The sequence below is a fragment of the Trachypithecus francoisi genome, unplaced genomic scaffold (assembly GCF_009764315.1).
Source record: "Trachypithecus francoisi isolate TF-2019V2 unplaced genomic scaffold, Tfra_2.0 Lachesis_group13, whole genome shotgun sequence".
Classification (NCBI taxonomy): Eukaryota; Metazoa; Chordata; class Mammalia; order Primates; family Cercopithecidae; genus Trachypithecus; species Trachypithecus francoisi.
In genome coordinates, this window is record NW_022681458.1 from 32811691 (window position 1) to 32836658 (window position 24968).

The 24968-nt window shown below is 35.1% G+C and overlaps 1 protein-coding gene across 15 annotated transcripts in view; it reads right to left on the reverse strand.

The window, feature by feature from the left end:
• Positions 1-552: 552 nt before the first annotated feature.
• PIKFYVE (phosphoinositide kinase, FYVE-type zinc finger containing) overlaps positions 553-24968 on the reverse strand; it is a 93403-nt gene continuing 68987 nt past the window's right edge. For 13 of the 15 annotated variants that reach the window (XM_033230474.1, XM_033230478.1, XM_033230486.1 and 10 more), the window contains 17 exons: positions 24666-24774; positions 24396-24550; positions 23638-23728; positions 21239-21299; positions 20248-20385; positions 19426-19546; positions 16612-16707; positions 14374-14457; positions 13397-13494; positions 11537-11701; positions 9219-9278; positions 8358-8534; positions 7852-7955; positions 6526-6654; positions 5151-5412; positions 4666-4740; positions 553-4118 (listed from right to left, as the gene is read on the reverse strand). In XM_033230474.1, the coding sequence (XP_033086365.1) occupies positions 4003-4118; positions 4666-4740; positions 5151-5412; positions 6526-6654; positions 7852-7955; positions 8358-8534; positions 9219-9278; positions 11537-11701; positions 13397-13494; positions 14374-14457; positions 16612-16707; positions 19426-19546; positions 20248-20385; positions 21239-21299; positions 23638-23728; positions 24396-24550; positions 24666-24774 (2041 nt within the window). In that variant the 3' untranslated portion in view covers positions 553-4002. The remainder of the gene's footprint in view (positions 4119-4665; positions 4741-5150; positions 5413-6525; positions 6655-7851; positions 7956-8357; positions 8535-9218; positions 9279-11536; positions 11702-13396; positions 13495-14373; positions 14458-16611; positions 16708-19425; positions 19547-20247; positions 20386-21238; positions 21300-23637; positions 23729-24395; positions 24551-24665; positions 24775-24968) is intronic. The other 2 variants (XM_033230476.1, XM_033230479.1) reach the window with 2 other exon arrangements.

The window sequence follows — 24968 nt, forward strand, 5'->3', positions numbered from 1 at the left end:
TCTCTGATTGGTTGCTTTCTGCAACCAGACATTGGCATAGGAGTGTAACTTTGTACCTTCACTTCAGCCTCTGATTGGTTGCTTTCCACAACCAATCAGATGCTTGCATAGGCTGTAACCTTTGTAACTTGAGCCTCTGATTGGTTGTTTTCCATAACCAGACGCTTGCATAGGGTTTAACCTTTGTAACTTCACTTCAGCCTGATGGGTTGCTTTCTGCAACCCATCAGCCTGATTGCAGGCCACTAATTCATCCACACAGGGTGTACACCAAGTAACCAATGGGAAATTCCTAGAAGGTATTTAAACCCCAGAAAGTTCTGTAACGGGAGCTCTTGTGCCCCAGTGCTCCAACCCTGTGGAATGTACTTTTGTTTTCAATAAATCTCTGCTTTTGTTGCTTCATTCTTTCCTTGCTTTGTTTTGTCCAATTCTTTGTTCAAAACGCCAAGAACCTGGACACCCTCCATCAGTAACACAGAGACTAGGCTTGCACGACAAATTCCATTTCCTTTTGTTGTCAATTTCTTCAAGCAGATTCAAAACTAAGTTGAGTAAGTAGATTCTCAGTTTATTAAGATTTCTTTATTTACATTACAAGTCTCCAAAAGTTCAAGGCAGTTATCTTTTAAATAACATATCAATCATATAAAATAGCTAGAACCAAAGTAGAGAAATATATACAATATAATACATTAAGTAATTTCAATATAGTGGCATTTTTCATATTAAATTAAAAGAGGCTACTATGATTTACAATGTCATTTCTCTAGTTTAAAATTCAACATGTCAAAAGACATAATGTACATTTTTTACAAAACTGACAGCAGTATTAAAACTGCTAATGATTGTAGTTTTTATTTTTTCTATAATACACTGCACCTGTGTTACAAAAACAAACAAACAAAAAACAAAAAGGGATTGCACTAGATGGTTTAAATACCGCATAAGTCAGTATATTAATACTTGAGGAATAATGAATGGCTTGATCCGTTTTATGATCAGGCTCATTCACAACACTTTTCACTCTTCAAGCTCAGCATACTCCTACAGGTAATTACTTCCCTCGGCAGTTTTACACAGGGTCACTGCAAATGGGTAAAATGTCATGAAGCTGATGACCACAAAGCCATCACAAAAGCTGATGTCAATATAACCCTAGTATTTACAATACCTAATACGAGCCAAAGCTAGAAAACCACTCACTGCAAAATCATGGAAAAAATTATAGTTTGTAAGAAATTTTGAATATAAAGTATTCAATAGACTACAAAAGAGCTTGCAACAGCTTGTTCCCATTATTTTTCTTATGTCAGAATTAGAAAAAAGTAAATCCTTCCTATTTTTTAATAAGTTTTGATGGCATCAAAAAGCTTCACATTTATAAATAAGATTTTTGTACAAAGCAACATGTTACTGACATAGTTTTCTCTTGCTACTATCAATTATTCTTGGGACTCATATTGTATGTTAAGGAAGGAAGTATTAAGATTTCTTCCTCATTCCTAAATTTTCAGAATTAATATACTCTAGGCCTTGAACGAGAGGAAAACAGCCATTTAATACTTAACACTGAGTAGGACAGTATTTGAAATATCTCATATCTATGATAGTGGCCTAAACAAGAGCAGCAAGGGACCAGACATACAGTTCTACCACTCAACAGAAACAGTTAAATTTTACATTTCCCCTTCATTAATACTGTCCAATTTTAAAAGGAGAGATTACCTTTGCAAGGCAGCAACTACTGTTTCAGAATGTATTATATTGAAAATTTTTGCCACAAAGTTACCTACTAGACAAAAGTACTTTAAAACATAGTTGTTCAAGCCATGGGCAAGGAAAACAAAATCAACAGGACACATTATTGTCAGAAGCCATTCCTATTGAGCATTCCTGCTATGCACATAGAATTGAAACTAAAAACAAAGAAACAACCTGATTGCACCTAGTGGGAGACACCTTATACTTCAAGTGTTCATGACTACAGGAAATGGACAGGATAAGTAACACTAAGTATCCTCACAGAAAAAATGAACAGAGACAAGACAGTGTTGGCATTTTAAATCAGATACAAAATCCATTGTTCCTGGACACAAAATAAGTGAATAATGTTCCACATGTATTTTTTTACTTCTGTACAGCTCCTTTACTAGTCTTTGATTTCAAAACTAAAATCCTCAGTGTTTTGTGTATCTTTAAAAGGCACATACACATTTTCAAAAGGGGTCAAGCGGAACTTAGCATCACATTAGTCGTAAGTCCTTGGTCAACTTGCTTCCAGTTCAAAACAAACCACATTTTTAATAAGCACCAAATACCAACCTACTGCCTTCATTCTCTAAAGCAAATTTTCTATAATGTTCCTACTCAAGTATTCATCATACTGTGTAACTGAACTTGTCCAGATTTCTTATTATGTGAAGGCTAACGTGCTATTATTATAGGCAGTCCAAAAACAGTGAAATCCTTACAACTTTGTAAATCCCCAAATTATCCTTGTTACAAAAAGAAGAGGAAATATTCTGGGGTTACAGTATTTCCTCAAAGATAGTTTACTACTTCTGATCACTTTTTAAACAAAAATGCTATTAAACAAGAAGTTCCTTACTAAGACAACTTTCTTTTTTGTTGTTGTTTCATTTTGTTTTTTTGAGACAGAGTCTTGCTCTGTTGCCCAGGCTAGAATGCAATGGTATAATCCTAGCTCACCGCAGCCTCTGCCTCCCAGGTTCAAACAATTCTCCTGCCTCAGCCACCCAAGTAGTTGGGGTTACAGGTATATGCCACCAAGCCTGGCTAATTTTTTGTCTTTTTAGTAGAGACGGGGTTTCGTCATGTTGGCCAGGCTGGTCTTGAACTCCTGACCTCAGGTGATCTGCCCGCCTCGGCCTCCCAAAGTGCTAGGATTATAGGCGTGAGCCATCGCACCCGGCCTATTTCTTAACATTTCTTAGCAGTCAGAACTAGCCATTATGTAGAAAGTTGGAAAGCGGATGTCCAAGTGGAAATTTTTTTATTTTATAGATGCCACTAATAAATTGCTGGTTATATTGAAAAGACACTTTGCCTCTGTGAAAAAAACAAGTGTTTCCCTCTCACTCAATTTCTTGGATTGGGCCTAATTTATTTTATATTTTAAAAATCCTTCATTAATAATTACTTCATTAGGGTTTAGTAACTACAGACTCATTTACTAATGATTTACTATGATACCCTGAAAATAGAGAAAAAACCCTAGAATATGAGCATATGCAAGTAAATGCAGTTTAATATATCAATTGCACAAAAGTTTTAAGCAAGTTGTAAAAATATCGCAAAAAGAAGGCTTAAAGTTAATGGCTGTAGCCTCCTGTCATCTACAGAGAAAACAAAATTTTAAAAACATCAAACATACTCAAAAACAGGCAAGCTGGAAAGATAAAGAACATGACAGGATTCTCAGTTTAAGTCAAATTCCTCAATAAAACAATAAATGCCCACGTGTTTAACTGGCCATTAATGGAATAAATCAGAATTTTTGTAAAGGTTTCAGAAATTCTAATAAGTAACATTAAATTATTACAGAAAAACCCAAAACAAATTCAGCAGCTCTACAAATGCTTTCTAACCAGAGAATGTGTTAAATGTGATGCCAGGATAGTCAATTTATGAGACATTGTTTTCTTCTTAAAACAATAAGCTAGCAAATTTAACCCATTTTTTTACCCTATCTACTCATCTCCAACTTTAGCCCTTTGAAACATGTCTGTATTTTAGCTTAAGAAAATTTTCAAGCCACTTCCCAACCTATAGACAGCTAATCCACAGGTATCAAAAACCAAAGTGCAAATTCATGGAGTTTTTACCATTCCATTACGGACAGTCTAAAGAGCCACAGAACTGAAAAGCCTTTGTATACAGTGGTGAACACGATGAAGAAATAAAACATGTAGCTTATTTTTGGTCCTTTGTTCCTGTTCCCTTTTCCTTCACAGTCCATTTCAAAATATGTGCTTGATTTCAGCAATTCAGACCCAAGCCTGTCCAGTGGTCTGGTACCATTAGGAAATACTTGTCCATTGCCTCGCAAAACCTAGTCCTGTACAACTCCGGAGACACCACTGTTGGCATTTTACCTAAGATTATGAAAGAGAAAAGGAGGGGAAAGCTGTTAAATAACTGATTGGGCAACTGAAGTCAACTGACCATGTTCTTTATATAAACTGCCTTAAAGATACACATGCAGAAGCAGTCTAAGTGAGCAGGAAAGGATATCTGCTATGTCATATGTCATGGGACAAGGTCCTACCTGGTAGGAGTTTCTGTTTAAAAAGACTAGCTCCTGTCTAGAGATGAGAGATGTCTAAAAGCACAAATGAGGCTAACAGTGCTTAGAGAACTTGGAAGTCTCAAGTGTTAATTAAAGACAATCTCTTATTCAGAACATCTGGCTTTTTAAGAAATCTTTTTGAGAACCTCTGACATTTTAACTCAAATTTACACCCAGTATTTCCCCACCTATACAATTCTCATTATTGTTTGGTCACTTTAGAAATGACAATGAAATCAATGATAATCACTTATTTTTTACAACTAAAAAAAAAGAATCAGTATCCACTTTTAAAATTTTAACTGATAAGAAATACATGTGAACAATTTAAACAGAACAAAAATTCTGCTCACCTTGTCCGCCTAAAATTCCTGTTGATTTCACAACCATCTCAAGCTTTTTGTCCCATGTAAATGTTCGAATATAATCTGGGGGTAGGAGTGAAATTAGCAATAAAGCTATGTTAATAAATATAATCAAATGACAATAGCAATGACTATTACTACTACTTCTATGATAGTTAACTTTTACTGAGTGCTAACAATGTGCCAAGTGCTGTTCTCAGGGTTTTCTCCACACTAACTTGTTTAATCCTCACAACAATCACAAAGGGCCTCATTTATAAGTGACTTTTTGAATTCACATATTTTTGGTAAAGATAATGAAAACGAGGAAACTGAGTAGAAGAGACTAGAATAAAAAACTGTTATTTGTGAAATTTCAAATGAAAGTTTGTGAAAATATTCAATAAGCTATTATTAGACCAAGTTCAACAGAATCTTTAAAATTTGACTCTGACTTCAATTATGAAATATAAGTAGGATACTCATTGACTTACCTATAATTCCAACTACTAGCTCATTGCTAGTATCATCTCGCCCAACCAGCAAAGAATAATCTATAATGAGGTGGCTAGAAAGGAAATGGGAGTCACTATGGATCGAGGTTCTCAGCACAGCTTTGGAATGAGAACGAATGTATAAAGGGTTGTCTCGAACCATCTTTAGGAGATTTTCATCTAGCAGGACCACATCACAACTCTCTTTTCCAGTGTCAGTTTTTACATTCCGATTCCTAAGAGAGCCCTTCAAATCAAAAACCTAGCAGAAAGAAAATGCTTTGTCACTTATGTATGGGTTGCCACAAATTATTAGTTAATGTAAGTAAATCAAAAAGGCAGAAAGACTCCTTATAGTCAATTACATACACTCCAAAGTTTAACTGAAAATTGAATCATAAGTTTTTAAATGCATGGTGATATCATTGTACAGTACATAAAATACACAGTAATATAATTCTATCATTTAAAATTAACACCTAGGTACTCAATTACTGAAACATTTCCGAAATACACTGGCCAATTTAATCAACTTTAAGATACATTAACAAGTAACTCCAGAAATATATCATTGGATCACAAAACAGTAAGAAAGAGAGAGAGAGAGAGACAGAGAGAGATGCAAATAGTCTTAAGAAACAAAGTTTTGATACCAAACTCTGGACACTTACTTACAGCAATGTAGAAGAGCATAACGTAGGAATATTTGGGTGGTAGGAAAAGCAATGCACTCAAAGGACAGGGGACTTGAGTACCAGGACCAGTACAACCTGTAGTATATTCTACGACCAATGCTGGTCAGTTGCTCCTGGCTCACTACGACATTAGGGAACTAGTGCCAGAATATAAATCAATTACATTATTAAGTATATTGTTTAGTTCAGCTGACATTTTTCTCATAGAAGGTGTTCTCAATGAAGAAAGTAGTGCACTGAATTACATTCTAGCATACACGTTCCTTATCTCATCACAGACTAGAAACAGTTCAAGGACTAGCTCTTTGAAGAGTACTGTTTTAGAATCTAGACTAACCTGAGTCTAGGAATAACTGAGTGATTTTGATTAAGTACTTAATTTCTGTACGCGTCAGCTTCTTAATTTTAAAAAAGATGTGGGAAGTAGATCTGCCTTCTTATTCTACCAATTCTGTGATTCTAGAATATTGGATATGCTGTATTTTAAGACCGCCCCACAAGAATAATTCCTCTTCGTTCTTTCTCCAAGGCTGAGCAAGTCAAAAGTTAAATATGGGCTAGTAACCAAAGTTTAATATTTACTATAAAATAGGATATTACTCTCTGATTCACTGTATTTAAGAACCAAAGGTACAAAAGATTCCAGTAGCTAAATGCTTCACAGAGTCCAATACCCTTACCTGTGCCATCTTTCTCCCATAGAAAAGATTTTCCATGACAAGGAGATCTAACTTCTTCTCAGTGTTGTTCTGCGAGTTCTTATAACCAATTCTGTAAACTCCAAGAATTTTGGCCAATGCCGTGGGCCTCTAATCAAGAGAAGGTCAAAATAAATTCTTATCAAAAAGGGTTATTTATAATTTAATACCAATGTAAGGATTATCCAAGTAATAACTGAACATAATTTCCTATTAATATGACCAAAGGACTTTGAAAAAAACTCAAACTCTTGAATCTCAGAAGTGAGTATACCAGCAATGCCAATAAAAATATTAGATCCTTAACATTCTCCCAAGGAATAATCTTTCAGTTGATCAAATTCAAAAACTTCATTATGACATGTAATTTCCCCCAATACTATACAATAAACCATGATAACTTCAAAAAAACCCCCAAAACTATGTAACTCTTTCATGATTCTAAGATTACAGTTGGGTTGGGGTGGGGGGCACTGGTGGCTGCTCAATGACAAGTGAGCAAACCTGGGCCACTGGCTGCCTCTCTTTCTAGCTAAAGGAAGCATCCCCTTGTTTCTCAATACACGTTTCAAATTTCAGTCTCAGCAAAATTACCAACTACTGAATGTGCACCTAATTTCATCCAGTCTTAATGTCTTAAGTGATTTTTTATATAAACTAATTAAAGGCAACTTGCTCAAGATCATTTGGTTCCTCACTAACAAATGCAGGAAATACAGAGTTTAAGATCTCTGAGACCTATAGTACCTCAATAGCATAACAGAGATCAATTCATGTCCTGCATATATCTTACCACAGAGAAAACTGCCATTAGGACTGTTACAGTTTGGATGTTTGCCCCTGCAAATCTCATGTTGAAATGTTATCTGCAATGTTGGAGGTGCGGCCTGGTGAGAGGTATTTGGGTCATGGGAGTGGAACCCTCATGAATGGCTTGGTGTCCTCCTTGCAGTAATAAGTTCTTGCTCTGAGTTCACGCAAGATCTGGTTAGTTAAAAGAATGCAGCACTTCCCCCTACCCTCAACCCTACTCTCTTGCTCCATCTCTCACCATGTGACATGCTGGCTCCCCTTGCCCTCCACCATGACTGTAAGTTTCCTGAGGCCCTCACCAGAAACAGCCGCTACCAGAATTATGCTTTGTATACACAGCTTGCAGAACCATGAGCCAAATAAACATCTTTTCTTTACAAATTACCCTGCCTCAGGTATTTCTTTATAGCAACACAAGAACCGACTAACAGAAAGACTCAGGATGTGAACAAAGCCACCAAACTTTGATTACAGACCATGGTTTTAGATTTCTACCTTTTGTTGAACAGCATTTGTAATATAATTGAAGTAATGTGGTGCAAAGTCGAGGAAAGACTGGACTTCCAGACGAGGCATTTGCTTCAAAATAAATCTATCATCTAAAAGGCAGAAATTTTATGTGTTTACTCAATCACGATACATACTGTAATCTATAATACATCATTCCAAAGATCCTACATGATTGGGTTGTTTTATGATTTTAAGGGAAATTTTCTAATGTCAGTGAAAATTTTGATCAGAACACAATTCTCAATGAACTGAAGGGATCTGGTGGATTTATGTAGTCAAAGACCCTTTACTTTTGTCAATAACACATCTAAGTTCAGTTCTAGAAGATCTACTTTTTAAAACTACCAAACAAAACTTTATAAACACCTCTGTTAAACCTAGTAGGTCATAGTTATGAAAGTTCTTATTAAGCAATATCCTTCCTGCTGCACTTTCTGAGGGAAAGAGATGGAGACTACTGAACCAATCAATAAACAATGAGAAAGGCTCACCTTCAGTTGCATAGAAGGCAGCTCCTGATTTGCCTCCCCGGGCCTGCCAGGGGGATGAGTGGGAGAGGGAACGAATGAAATCTTCCTCACTGCTGTCCAGAATCACTTCACGCATCTTATGAAACTCTCCCGCATAGTAGAGCCGACAGTAAAACTTGGCATTAGCATCGGAAAATTCTATAAACAACAGAAGTTTTTTAAAAAAGCTTTACAACTCAGAAAATATCTTTCCTCCTCCGCTCCCTCATCCCCTGCCCTGGCCAAATACAACCATTTAAGTTTCTCCATGATGGCATTTTGCATGTTAGACCCAAATCCCTATTTATCACAATTTTGTTAAAGTGATCTTCAGGGGGAATTAAAGAACATCATATGACCATCCTTACATATTTTCCAAAAAAAGAGAAAAAAATGAAAATCACACACAAAAAAATATGACTGAGTTCTAATTTTACCCTTGTTACCTACCATATTAACATCATTGTACTTTATAGCAATGCTTAATAAATATCTTAAAATTTAATGTACATATTATTCTGGATAATACATTTCTGGCACCCATATACACAATTCTAAATCCAATTGTCAAAATTCTGTGGCTCTAGATTACATAAGTAAATGTTTAACTATCAGAAATGAAAGCATAATTTACAAATAAATGCTTTTGATAAAATTTCTTTATACATTAAATGTATACTTTATAAACTATAGATTAAATATACCTCACATCAGCACACAGACTTAATATTCATTTCAAGAACTGGGACATTTATTCAGTATGAAGCTAGAATTCTCAAATAAAAGAGTTGGCTCAACTGTAGTCCCTCTCCCCAAACCAATGATATAATATCTCATACTTACGAAGTTCCACATGAGGATTTACGAGTTGTTTCTTTTGTGTATCTCCTCCATCTACTTCATCTAAAAGGTTTAATATCATTAGTAAAGCCAAGGTTTTGAGTAATTATCAGTTCATTTTGTCCTTTCCTTTTTCCTTGATGTAACAAAAAAACTTAGCAAATTAAAAGCAAAAATATCCTAGTCAAGTCACTATCAAGCAAGCATAAGATATACAATAAAACTGTCTAAATGATTACACTAAAAATGTTAAGTTTTTTTGGAATTTCAGTTTTCAAATTAGAGAAATAGCGAATTTACGTTGAATACTTTTTCTTACAACTGAATGATTCCTACAATGGCAATATAGTAACTCAGTTCTTATACCAAGAAATTCCATGCTTTCCGTATTATGACTATTTTCCCCATGTGTGTAGAATAATGTTTCCCGAATCGTTTGCATTGCTTTATCATGTACTAAGCTATATAAAATATATATATTATTTTATAAAATATAATTTTAAAACAAAATTATATACCAGTTATATAATATAACTTTATTATTAGCATATAACATATATAATTATACAACATAATTAACATATAATACAATTATATATTAATATACTTAAAATATATTTTTATACATAAAATATACTAGAATCTATGTCAGAGCTATTTTTTTAATATGTGACTGACTTGCATTGCAAGCCTACTACTTTCTGTTTAATTATTAGAGATTTGAAATACATCTTAATATCTAGAAGAACAAATAGTCCCCTAAGTTTCACATTTCAAAATAATTTTTGAAGCATCTAGGCCTTCCAAGGGTGCCATTATAAACAGCTACAGCCCAATAGCAAGCAGCCTATAGAATACAAAACAGATGGCCGGGCGCGGTGGCTCAAGCCTGTAATCCCAGCACTTTGGGAGGCCGAGACGGGCGGATCACGAGGTCAGGAGTTTGAGACCATCCTGGCTAACACGGTGAAACCCCGTCTCTACTAAAAAATACAAAAAGCTAGCCGGGCGAGGTGGCTGGCCCCTGTAGTCCCAGCTACTCGGGAGGCTGAGGCAGGAGAATGGCGTAAACCCGGGAGGCGGAGCTTGCAGTGAGCTGATATCCGGCCACTGCACTCCAGCCCGGGCGACAGAGCAAGACTCCGTCTCAAAAAAAAAAAGAAAGAATACAAAACAGGTATCTTAATTACTAGTCAAAGTTTATTATAGCAGTTGTTTTTTTTTTTTGTTTGTCTGTTTTTTTGAGATAGAGTCTTGCTGTCACTCAGGCTGGAGTGCAATGGCGCAATCTCCGCTCACTGCAACCTACACCTCCTGGGTTCATGTGATTCTCGTGCCTCAGCCTCCCAAGTAGTTGAGATTACAGGCATGCGCCACCAGGCCTGGCTAATTTTTTTATTTTCAGTAGAGATGGGGTTTCTTTATGTTGGCCAGGCTCATCTCCAACTCCTGGTCTCAAGTGATCCACCTGCCTCAGCCTCCCAAAGTGCTGGGATTACCATACTGGGCCCAGCAGTTGCTATTTTTAAACTACTAATTCATAGGACACCAAACTATTTCTGTATAGAGACAGAGTAAATATTTCACTCTGAAAAAGTTCCAACTACTCAACTTGCCAATATAAAGTGAAAGTAACCAGATGATAAGTAAATGAATGGGTGTTTTCCCAATAAACATTAATTTACAAAAAGAGGTCATCATAGTCTGCCTATTCCTCATCTAAACCTATACTCAAACACAATGAGGTAGATACACACACGCACACACATACACACATTTTTTTTTTTCCGGTAGAGACAGAGGTCTCACGTTATTGCCCAGGCTGGTCTCAAACTCTTGGCTTCAAGTGATCCTGATGTCTCAGCCTCCCAAAGTGATGGGATGATAGACATGGGCCTATCTCACCCAGCACTGGACATAATTTTTAAATGTCAAAATGAAGGGCAACATAAATAGCTGCAACTTTACAGGGACTTAAAAAGAAAACATTTGAGTATATATATGAGTTACATATTGACAGATGTTTTTACATGTGGAATGTCACATCCACCTTGGAAGACATTGTTTTTGCCACTTTACAGGTTATGGAAACTAAAGATTTCTGATTCTACCACACAGTACATGATGGCAGTGAAATCTGAAACTAGTTGGACTCTCTCAGTGCCATGCTTTTTCCACTCTAACACACTGACAAGTGAGAACAGAAGGAATGCCCCAGTTTCAGCACTAAGAATTATCTATTTAAGGCTGTAAGAAATATATGCAACTAAAATAAAAAAATCAAAGCCTAGAATAAGCATATTTATTCTTCTTTAACACACCTTGAGGCTCAACGCCTTGATTCTCGGTCCCCTCCTTGCCCGTCTGCCCAACCTGGTAGTAAGCACTATCTGCTCCACGTAAGGTCTCTCTCTTTTGGGAAGAGAGATCGGGGCTTTTCCCTGCTGTCCCTCTGAAGAAGGACAACATTCCAGAAGCCTTTTTGGCTAAAAATAAGAAGTTACATATTAATTTGAAGTACAGGTCACTGCAGATGGAAAATAAAAATTTTCAACTTATTTCTTTATTAGCAGTAACCACTATATGAAGTTAATCAATCTGAGTAATGCAGATACTTTTGTTTGCACAATGTCCCACATGTTGTTACTTATTGTTCCACATGTTGTTTTTGCATAATCAAGCACCCTTTTTAACAAAAACCACTATTAATAAAAACATAAAAAAAGATGGAGGGTTAACACTCAGCTAGATGAATATAAAAATATGGGGAATTATCTAGAAAGCCTTTCAAAAATATCTTTCAAAGGCAGTCACAGCTTAAGCAACAGGATTAAATTAGGGCTGAGTTCTTACAGTATTGCAATATAGTTAACTAAACGAACACAAAACAATTTCACAAGCTACAAGAATTCAGTTAAAGGTAACATCTTTGTGTCATTTGTGTTCCTACACAGGAAAAGATAAGATTTCCTTTTTAGCATCTTTCAAAAAATAAAAAAGGCCATCAAACAGCCAATAATTTACTAAAGCTTGCTCTATACTTTTACTCCTAGTTTTGAGCTTAATTCATCATACTATTAATATGATTCTAATTCTTGCAAATCTACCATTTACAAAATTCACAGAAAATGTCAATCATAAATGTGCTTACTTGGGTAACAGACACTAGTATTGCCTCCTTAATATCCACTCCTACCTGGTTCCCTACTAACAGAATGCCAACTTAGGGGAAGAGGGGAGTGGGGGGTGGGGTGTGTGACTATGTGTACAGAACCAGGAAAGGATCATGATTTGTATAACCCAACTGGGACAATGCTGCTCCCTACTTTCTCTGTCTCTTTCAGTCAGGAGTGGCCATGAGCCCCAGTTCTGACCAATGAGACTAAAGGAAGAGCCTCTACATTCCTAATGAAAGAAAACAGCTGCAGCTTGCAACACCCTGGTTTCTGCCTCAAATTCAAACAAAAATGGAACACTTTTAACATGAGGAAAACTTAAAGGAATCATAGAGAAACTATTCCCCTAACGGTGTAACAATGCTGAGCAGCTAAACATATGCCAGCAACTGCCAACCTCCAGGTTTGGTTATGTTAGAAAAATAAGCTGTCATTTGTTTAAATCCTTACAGTTGAATATTTTGTTACTTGTAGCTGAATGTATTCTCGACAAAGTCAGAGAAACACAAATTCAAATCCTAGCTCCACCACTGTCTAATCTTAAGCAAGTTACTAAATCTAAATTTTAACTTCCTTTCTGAAAAATAAGGATATGTCAAATAATTCTTACGTGGTTATTAGGGGGATTAAAGGAGGGAATGCATGAAAATTTATTTTCATAGTGCCAGTAATATTGTAAAACTAAAAAGGAAAAAAATGTATCTTGCATCTTAGGTTGTATATTTTAAACTGAAAGCTCTTCTAGGAAGCAGATCCTCCTTTTTGCATAGACCAAAGAGCTTCTAAAAGTTTCCAATCCAATACCTTGAACTGACATTTGAGATAAGAATCAATGAAGAAAAGCAAAACACCTGAAGACATACAAAAATATCTAAATTTATATTTCAGAGATCAGAAGTCGTAAATCATTGCCAGACGGTACTAATTGGTTTTTATGTATTTTCTTTTTCAAACCATAATTATAGGTAAATCTAATTATAAATATTCCTCCATGTGTAATCTTACTTGGTTGTGGTTCTGTTTCTGCTGTACGGTTTGTCTGTCCTCCACTCATTTCAGGTAATCTGATAGGGCTGCTACTCTTTGGTCTGCTATCTAAAGTACTAAAATGAGGGGAAAAAAAAAGGAAAAATTAGTTTTATACAAGTCAAACAGAAAATAGTAGGTACTCTACACTAATTACGTTGTATACTGATTTACTTCCTACCTAACCCTACCTACAATATCAAAAGTCTGATTCATAATTTACATAAACACAGGCTAGAACACAGAAAAAAAAGTCTGAAATATCTAATATCTACTAGACTGAAAGTGAAATGCTGTAACCATAAAAATATATGGAGGAATAAATTATGTTTCCCAAGTCCATTAACACTGTATCAGCACCCATAAATCAAACAATTACAGAAAATATCAATACCTTTCTCTCACACTAGTTATCACAATGATAATTCAGATAAAATTTTATCATGTTAGTAGAGTTGGAAGCTCTATTTCAGTAAGAATCATAATAATAAGCATGTGACAATTTCTGTCTAAAAGTCTAAAATACTGAACATGCCAAAAGAACTGGTTTGGATTTGGTTTTTGAAGTATTAGGACTTTTACTTATTATAAACAATTCACAGATACTTTAAATTGCCAAGTCAAGCAGTAGCTTACCAATTTTACAATTTTATAAAAATAAAAAATAAATACCAATTTAGTTTTTAAATAAAAACTTTTTCATTTTTTTCAAAAATGTCATTAAATCTGAATATACATTTAACTGCTATTGCAAGTATCATAAAACTGCATTCTAAGGGACTGTTTAAGTTCTTTTGCTATATTTGAGCTTTGTTGTCTCAATTATTGGCTGAATGAGTGCCATTATCTGAATCCTAGAAATTTTTATGCTGATAAAATGCTATAATAAAATTGAAGTACAAGCATATAGAAAATGATAACTAAATTAAAATAGTTTCTACTCAATCATGAATCACCTATTTGTTGGAAGCCCTTCTTCAGCACCGTTCCACTGAGTCGCTTTAGACAATTCCTCTAAGGCATTTCGGTATTCTTTACAACTTAGGGTAAAAATAGGTTGAAAAATGTTAAACATTAACTTAGTCTTTAAATCATATGCTTTACAGTAAGTTTTGCATTATAGAAGCGCAATCATTATAACTTTCCATAATTAAATAATTTTGGTTAACAAAAGCAATCAAGTAGAAGCTCCATGAGGAAGGTCAATGTCCTCATAGAAGGTAATACAAAATATGACCCACTGACTCATCAACCAGTATCAATATCCTCAACAAAGATTTTAAAAGCCTATTTACTAATATTTACATCAAATGACTTCAGGGACTGAACAGGTAACTTAAAAGTTTGAAGCCTCAGTGTTTAGTACAATAGAGAAAAAAATAATTTGAGAGTGCTTTTCCACTTAAAGTACTAAACTCTAAGGGAAAAAAATGTTTAATGTTCTATTAACCAAAAAGAAAAAAACAAAAACAAAAAAACCTGACTCTTAGACTAGCAGTCTGGGAGCCCTGCTTTAGATAAATGTCATGCAACAAGAGAGGCATGTTAGGATGTATTATTTTTCTAAGACATTGAAAAAAGATGATCTCAACTAGAATCCTTACTTCCTAATGGTATAAAAAATACTTTTGATTTGGCTGACTCTCCTACCTTTCTTACCTATTAATATATTACGACTAATAAATAAAGTGAGAAGCTTATACTATGTTCACAAAGGCCAAAGGCAAAGGTTAAAAAGGTATCATATGGAATCTTATAAAGGAAAAAATTCCTCATTATTTACATAGTAAACTCTAAACTCCATAAAAGCAGAGGCATGTAAATCTATCTTATTTACTCCTATACATCTAATATCTAGCATATCACATTTTGTAAACATTCAAATATTTGTTGAATAAATGGACTCCTTGTAACCACTATCTAAAAAGAAAAATTAAACATTGTAATTCCTTCCAGTGGGAAAAAATTGCTTTTGCTTTAAACGTCTTAGATTCTACTTAAACTAAGTTCAGCTACCACCAAGATATTCTTAAAATTTAAAAGCTTTGCCCTTTTAGACATACTATATATATTTTTAAGTGGATATATCGTTAAGATACATAACTGTATAAACTAAAAAGTCAGAAATATCTACGGAGTAAGGCATAAGAACAGCATTACAGAAGTACCTCCTCATCCATAGTTTCACTTTCCATGGTTTAAATTACCCAGAGTCAACAGCAGCCCAAAAACATTAAGATATTTAGAAAGAGAGAGAACGCATTCACGTAACTTTTGTTATAGTTTATTGTTATAAAACTGTTCTATCTTGTTATTGCTGTTGTTCATCTCTTATTGTGGCAAGGCTAATTTATTAATTAAACTTTATCATAGGTATGTATGTATAGGAAAAAACATAGTATTTACAGGGTTCGCGTATTCAGACATCCATGGGGGTTCTTAGAACATACCCTCCATGGATAAGAGGTGACTGCTGTTTTCTAAGTAGAAAAATTTTACCTCATATGTAGAAAATGAGTGAATGGTACAAAAAACATATTCAGACTGTACAAGGCAGGATGTTCCAAGTACTATGCCAATAAGTAAACTGAGGGAAGGGATACAAGGGAAAACATATTTTAACAGAATGGATAGAGGATTCAAGGCTCTGTAAATAACTTGCCAGGTCAATTTAGTTATTAGGAGCTTACTTAGGAATCATCCTTTACTCCATTATTTGGGTACAGAGAAGATTTTTATGGACAAAAAGAACAAGCTGCCAGGCGCGGTGGCTCACACCTATAATTCCGACACTTTGGGAGGCCGAGGCAGGTGGATCACTTGAGGTCAGGAGTTCAAGACCCACCTGACCAATATGGTGAAACCCCTTCTCTACTAAAAATACAAAAATTAGCCGGGCATGGTGGTATGTGCCTGTAGTCCCAGCAACTTGAGAGGCTGAGGCAGGAGAATTGCCTGAATCCAGGAGGCACAGGTTGCAGTGAGCCAAGATTGCACCACTGTACTCCAGCCTGGGCAACAGAGTGACACTCTGTCTCAAAAAAGAACGAGCTATCATGACTATCATAAAGAGCATATATTTTTACTTATATTTAATCATTCTGCTTTATGTGAAAGATTCCAAAAATAAGGGATTAACAGACATACATAAAATACATAGATATCATCATAAGTCAAAGTCCCATGAATAATACCTGAGAGCAAAAGCAATGATGGAGCTGGGTTCCTTCTCGCAGACTGCAATGGGCACTCGTTCATGTTCATACATTAAATAGTGTTTATCTGGATCACTATGAAAATTTTTAAAATACATAAGTTAACTAAGTACTGTAGAGTTAAGAATATAATTAAGAAAGCCAAAATGGGCCAGGCGCGGTGGCTCAAGCCTGTATTCCCAGCACTTTGGGAGGTCAAGACGGGTGGATCACGAGGTCAGGAGATTGAGACCATCCTGGTCTACACGGTGAAACCCCGTCTCTACTAAAAAATACAAAAAACTAGCTGGGCGAGATGGTGGGCGCCTGTAGTCCCAGCTACTCGGAGGCTGAGGCAGGAGAATGGCGTAAACCCAGGAGGCGGAGCTTGCAGTGAGCCGAGATCGTGCCACTGCACTCCAGCCTGAGGGACAGAGCTAGACTCCGTCTCAAAAAAAAAAAAAAAAAAGCCAAAATGTGTACAGATATAACTTGAATCATTAAGAAAGAAAAAGATATGAGAAAGTTTTTGAAGGCAATTAGAAAATTATCAGAATTAATCAGGTTTCAAATCAGAGGGTTCTGCAATAGTCACTCCAAACAAATCTTTCCATACTGCCAAGACTCTGGCCATACTAACCTCAAAAAAAAATCTACAATCAACAGCAGAAGTCTAAGATATTTTGTTCCATTATAAGCTAGAGAGAAAAAGTCTTCCAGAAATTGTGGAGAAGACACACTACTAGTTCAATAATAAACAATGCAACACAGCCACTCTACCATTATCATACAAAAAACCCAGTGTAGCTCCATTTCCACTTAAATTTTGCTCCCTTGACTCCGACCCTAACTCACCTAGGCACTGTTAGGCACAGTCAATTTTTATTTAGGTGCTATTTACTGAACACTGAACATGCCAAGGATACAATATGAAGAAAAACTATTTTTAAGGATCTTACATGTGTGAGATGTTAACAATATAATGGTGAAAAAAAAAATTGGCACCATAGGGTTTATAGTGTAGTGGGGGCAAAGAAACAGACAATCCTATAAATAAAGAAATATAATCTCTGTGGTAAGTGCTATGAAAGAATTGCTATAGAATGAATGTTTATCCCCCCAGCCCCCACAAAATTCCTATGTTAAAATCTTAACCCCCAATGTTATGGTATAAGGAAGTAGGGCCTTTAGGAGGTAATTTAGGTCATAAGGGTGGAGTGTTCATGAATGGGATTAGTGTCCTCATAAAAAAGATCGGAAACAGCTCTCTCAGCCTCCTTCCACCACATGAGAACACAAAGAGACAATAGCAATCTACAACCCAAAAGAGGACCCTTGGCAAAACCCAACTATGCTGGCACCCTCATCTCAGACTTCTAGCCTCCACGACAGTAAGAAATAAATTTCTGTTGTCTATAAGCAACTCAGTCTATGGTAATTCATCATAGCAGCATGAACGGACTAAGACAGGAATCATAAGAGCATATAACAGAAACCTACTATAACTGGAGCAGGAGGTAAGGGGAGGGTCTAGTACATTCTTCTTAGAAAGAACAGGACTGAATGATTAAAAAAGAATGTGTTTCACAAACAGCAGTTTAGAGAGAAGAGAAACAAATAAAAAGAAAAAAACTATATTAAAAAAAATTAAAAAGAGCCAGGTCCTGTAGCTCAGTGCTTTGGGAGACTGAGGTGAGCAGATCACCTGAGGTCAGGAGTTCGAGAGCAGCCTGGCCAAGATGGTGAAACCTCATCTCTACTAAAAATATGAAAATTAGCCAGGTATGGTGGCGCACACCCCCAGCTACCTGGGAGGCTGAGGCAGGAGAATCACTTGAATCTAGGAGGCAGAGGTTGCAATGAGCCAAGATCACACCACTACATTCCAGCCTGGGTGACAGAGTAAGACTCTGTCTCAAAAATAATAAAAATTTAAAAAATAAAAATAAATGTGAGAACATGAACAAAGACCATAACATAACAGGGATCCCAGCCCAACCAAGAAACTCATATATTCAGGTCTAAAGTAGAGAAAAAAGGGAACTTTTATATTTTACTATCATGTAACATATCACATACTGTACTGTGAGTCCTAACTGTATCTTCCCCAAGATTATGAGCTCCTAAGAGCGATGACTGTTCCTTACAAATCTTATTCTACATCATAGGGCACTAAAATAGGCACTAAATAAAAGTGTAAATACTGACTGAATAAATGCATCAGTCAGTTAATAAAAAAGCAGAAGTCCTTATTACAAAAATGTCCACTTTTTGGATACACTTGTTCCATAACAAGGGCAGCATTTGAGAGCCACATCGGTCAACCAGTGGAAGAAAAATAAACTTTCACAGGTAGTCAAATTTGAGGGAGCCCCATACAAAAAAGTTGACATGAAAACTTGGACAAGTCACTGTAGTTCATCATCAGTGCTGGGACAATGCCATGTCCCAGCAAATCATTAAACGAGTAATACCAACCTCATATATTACCAGCAATATGTTTTTATAATTATTACATCAGTAGATACAGCTATGTATCTTTGAAAAAAGATATACAAACAAGTGTTTCCAGAACAAGTAATTCAAACATTTATAAGTAACACTGGCTAGTGCTTTCTTTATCCATTCATCTACTGTTTTATAATGATTATGTGTTGTACAAATTACATTGTATCAAAAGACATCTCTTTTACTATGATGAAATAAAATTAGGATTGAAAAATCATGCATCAGATAAATATATTAAAATATGCAGCAAGTAATTAAGGAAAAATAACCCCACTGCTAAGAGCCACTGGTTTTAACAATACTTACAAAGGAAATGGAATAGGATTATAGCTATTTCCTGGAAGCAAATTTGCAAAGATGGCTTTCATGGTTGACTTTTCCTTCACTTGGCTGTCTGTGGATCCCAGCAAATGCCCATCAAACACATCTAAAATGAAAAATAGTTTACTTATATATTAATATTCAGGGAGAATAAAAAATATAAGCTGCTGACTTTGGTTCTTTTCCTTTCTGGAATATGGACATATGTATACTATACCAATAACAGTTTAAAATTTCTGATCAAGGGAAAAGACCACTATGGGATAAAACAGGTAACAACAGTGACGCATACACAGCATTGATTCCAAGGGACACCTGTTTTTTTAAACATCTCCGAAGCACTGTGGCTATTATACCTGAGTTAAATAGCAGTTTTAAAGTTAATTTCAAAGTTTATGCTATAATTTAGTAGTCACTGCCTAAACAGAAAGCAAGGCATGAATCTGTTATCATGAAGCAAACATCTGTCCTTAGAGAAATGGTTGTAATTCTCTTATTTTCGTACAAAGCAGTAATCATGTGCCTTATGAAACCTAAGAAAGGAAGATCCCCAGAAGGTAGATGAGGATAAGTGACATTTTGATACCTTATATTTACATGTCAATTAATGTAACTAAATGAAGTAACAATATGGTAATAAGCTAAATCTAAAAAACACTTTTGGTAAGTAAAAACAAAAATTCTATGGGATAAGAGTCTTATGTCAAAGAATCAGCAGTTTTTCCTTCTTGGTGACACATGTAAATCAATGATACATCTTTCAGTCTTAGATTCAGTGAAATATGGTAAAAGTGACTTATCCTCTACCTTCAGAACTGCTGGCTGTATCTAGCTCAGGGGGCCCTCCTACTGACTGCTCAGACATGACTTCAGGTGGCGTAGGCAACTGGAGATGAGTAGAACTAGTGGAGCTCTGGCTGGACAAAGTTGTTAAGAAGCGATCCTCTAAAGAAAAACACAATCGTAAATGAGTCATTTACGTACATATTAAGTCCATGTCTACCTAATATTTTTTAAATGCTCATTCATATTCCTACTTCCTAAAAGGTAAAATTTTCACTTTTTAAAAATCATCTAGCTACAAAAATCATGTAGCTCATGTCATAGAAATGGACACAAAAATCCAGAAAAATTATATATGACTTGACTACAATCAAATCCTGGTAGCAGTACTGCAACTGTCAACCAAGACTGACTCCTATCCAACACACTAGCCATTATACCACAATGCCTACCTAAATATTAGTTTTTTAGTTTAATAGAGAATGAAATTAGGACACTGTGAGAAAGGCTTCACGCTTATTCTGGGAGAGAAAAAACAATTATAATAGAAAAATGCCAAGAATTAAAAGTTGAGCTCCTGGTTCTACAGTCCATGTAAGTGTCCCCACAAAGTTTCTATGATGACACCAAGTTATTCAATGAAATACTGTGAAAGACATCTTAAGTCTAGACAATATTTTAGTGACATTAAAACTGTAAATTAAACTTTACAAGATTTTTGCAATGAAACCTGAGGACTGACTTTGTAATAAGCAAAACAAATTCAATTTACTTTTTTCTGTTTTTTCTTCCCCTAATAGCAGCCTTCTTTATATTTCATGTATTTCTATAATCTGATTTATCTTATTGCAATAAACTGTATGATAATCTGATAGGATTACAAGTGCTCTACAGGAAGGAAAGAAAGTCTATGAACAACAGAATTAGAAAAACTGCTCAAACAGTTTAAAACAACTTATACAATAAGAAATTTCTTTAAATCCAATGGCAAGTGATCACCAGACTCAGGACCAACCTTTTTCTCCATTCTGAAGTCCTGGAGAAATATTCCGTGGAGATGCATCCATCGCACTTACCTGTAGAGATGTAAATACTTTATTCTTATGGAAAACATGAAAATCACATTCAAAAAAATTTTTAATCAGTGAATCTTAAACTTTTTGGTCTCAGGACCCGTTTACACCCTTAAAAATTACTAAAAACCCCCTTAATATTTTTAATTAGCTTTTGTTTACCTTAGAAATTTTTACCTTATTAGAAATTAAAACAGAGAAAGTTATTAAATCTGCATTAACTTATTTATAAATAAACTCATTAATATAAATAACATATTTAAACATGTAACATACTGTACACACTATCTACCCTTTAGTCACTTAGTAGCTGTCTTGGTTATCAGATCAACCATCATAGTACGGCAGTGCTTGTTTTCAAGTAACCCTTATTTTAATGGTCCCAAAGCGCAAAAGCAGTGATGCTGGTATACTATTATAATTGTTCTCTTTTATTATTACTATTGTTAATCTCTTACTGGGCCTAATTTATAAATTAAACTTTACCATAGGTACACATACATAGGAAAAAAACAGTACATATATGGTTTAGTACTATCTGCTGTTTCATGTTTCCACTGAGGTGTCTTAGAACATACCCTCCTTGGATAATGGGGGACCATCCACTGTAAATATTAAGGACAGTGCTACAGAATTTCAAATCAACTTTCAATCTTTCAAAAAAGATGATCATCTGTTCAATAATTTTGTATTTTCAATTCTGTATCTATCTACATGCTTACACTACTAGCTTTGCAGTTTCCTCAGTGAGCAAATGGAAAGGCCACCAGAAGTCTGTGCTAGTCATTAACAGCTCCACACTAGTCGGCAAATACCAACACAAAGATCATCTTCAGTAGCCTTAATTCTTACTCTCACCTAAACTTCCTTTTTGTCTCATAAACATCTGTGTGTTTCTACACAGTTGTTTATGAGACAAAAAGGAAGAATTCACTATATATTACTAAATAACAAAAATATCTTAAGTACCTGGATCCATCATTCCATGAAAATATTCTACAAATACTATACACTGTACAAAAAGAAAATACTCCTTCAAAGTCCTCATGATATGAGAACATGAAGCCCTTATAATAAGCTGACATTAATTCATGTGAAATGTGGTGTCATAGGCAGAATTCTAATATGGCCCCAAGATTCCCAGCCCTTGGTGTACACATATCTCTTCTCCATTAATCACATACACATTCCCTGACTTATGATGGTCTGACTTAAGATTTTCCAACTTTACAATGTCACAAAACCACTATGCATCTGGTATGCTCCTCAGCTTATGATGGGGTTACATCCACACAAACTTATCATAAATTGAAAATAAGTCAAAAACATACTTTTGGATGTTTTCAACTTATGATGAGTTTATCAGAACATCAACCTCTCAGAAGTTGAGAAGCATCTGGACTAATTTAGGTACTTCTGTAATTTTGCAGATGTAATTAAAGCCCCAAATCAGATGACCTCAAAATAGGAAAATTATCCAGATGGACCTGATATAACCACATGAGTCCTTAAATCTGTGTCTATAGATCAAAGACAGAGAAAGTAAGTGATTCAAAGCAAAAGAAAGGTTTGACACATTGCTCCAGGTTTTGAAGATGGAGAGTACTGAATGGTAAGAAATGCAGGCAGCCTCTAGGGGTTAAGAATGGCCTCCGGTGGACAGCCAGCAAGAAAACGAGGACATCAATCCTACAACTAATAGAAACTGAATTCTGCCAACAACCTGAATGAGTAGGAGATCCTGAGTCTCAGATAAGACAGAAGCCCCAGCCAAAACCTTGAGTTCAGCTGTGTCAGATTCTGAGCAGAGAACCTAGTCATGCTTGCCAGTCTTCTGACCCACAGAAACCGTGAAATAATAAATTTGTGGTTTTGGCCAATGTTTTGGATGATCTATCACCAAGAAAAGACTAACACATTTGAAAAAGAACTGATGCAGTTCAAATACCTTAAGAAAAACCTCTTATTTAAGCAGAGAGATTTTAAAAACACCCAAAACTGCAGAGTATAAAATAAATGAGGACCCTATTATATACTCAGAGTATCTACGACTTTCCTTTGTAGCACTTGCTGTCACCATGATGCCACCCCCGGTGATGCCAGCAAACTGTAGCTTTTAAAAACACTTCAAATAAATAAATTATAACCGATCATTTTATTTCAGGTTATAACATGAAAGTAATCCAGGTCATAGTTCCTTGAAACCTCACAAATTCAAAATGGAAAACCCTGCTGGATGTCATTACTAAAGTATGTATTAAACTATCCCTGCTAAGTATTATAAATGGAACTAAGTATATTTCTATCGATTAAGGACCAAAGATAAGATTACACTTCACACCTTGCTTTCTTCCCCTTGTCTCAGTCTTCCAGGACTTGGAGGAACTGAAGGTCTCTTTCTACCCTTTTCCTGTTGGAAAAGGTCCTGCAACCTGTGGCCAAAAGAAAAAAAAAAAAATATATATATATATTATATATATATATATATATATGGTTTGTTTCTGCACCTTGAGTGCTATTTATAAATTTTCTCTTTACAACTTTGAAATCACAAAGTTTTCCTGTTTGAATTAACCATAGTCTTTAAAGTTATATATAAATAAGAGTAAGTTTTTGCCATATCTAATTAACCAGGAGCATTTGTTATCGACCATTCCTATCGACTATAGTTGTAAAAAAAAAGAATAGCAAATTATTATAAAGAAAAATACTTCTAAAAAATAAATATTGAAATAAAGGCATAAGATAAACATACCAATATATTTGAAATTGCTGGCCAAAAACCAACAGTGACTCATGGCATACTGCTTCAGTTAAAAACAATTCAACAGCACACACATCTGAACAACACTGTTTCAAATTATATTAGAAACAGCATCAAAGGCTGTTCTCCTCTTTGGTTTTTACATCTTCATAAACTACCTAAAATATAGCACATATATTTTAAAATATAAAGAAAGGAGGGTGATGGAAAACAAAAGCTTCTTTAACTAGAGCACAAAATGAAACATCCATAATTAAAGATTTTTAAGTTGTAAGATATCATATTAGAACAAATGCAGCAATAATATTAAAGAAAACCAGACTGCAAAATCACACCTGTTATTCCAAGCTTGCAGCACTTCACAGAGACTTTGTTTCTTGGCAATGAGTGACTCAAAGACCGACTGTAGTTGCTGAGGGGTATCTACAGAGGAAGACATGAGCCTTGCTTGCATCTTCTCAATACAGTTCTTAAACTCGCCTTCTTCCATCTACAAGGAACAGAAACAATTTCTGGAGACAGAGACCTATACAGACATACCCCAAAATAAACTTCTATTAAGTTAATAATTAACTTTTGAATTTTCTACCAAAGAAAGAAATTACCTCTTTCTGTGCAAAGATATCTTCCATTTTTTCCTCTCTTGTTTTACTAAATGTATCAGTTTTCAAAGATGCAAGTCTTTCATCAATGGCAAGATACACCTGTGAAACTCTAACAATAGAGAGAACATTAAACACTTTAGAAAGGGTGAATCAAATTTTCTATTTCACATAAATAGAAAAAAAAGTTACATGCAAAACGTAATTAAAATAATGTTTTACCTAATTAAGAATTACATTCAGTTTTGCAGAGCAAATAAGACCTAAAAGAATGTACTTCAAAATTTTAAGTTGTTATGTCTAAGA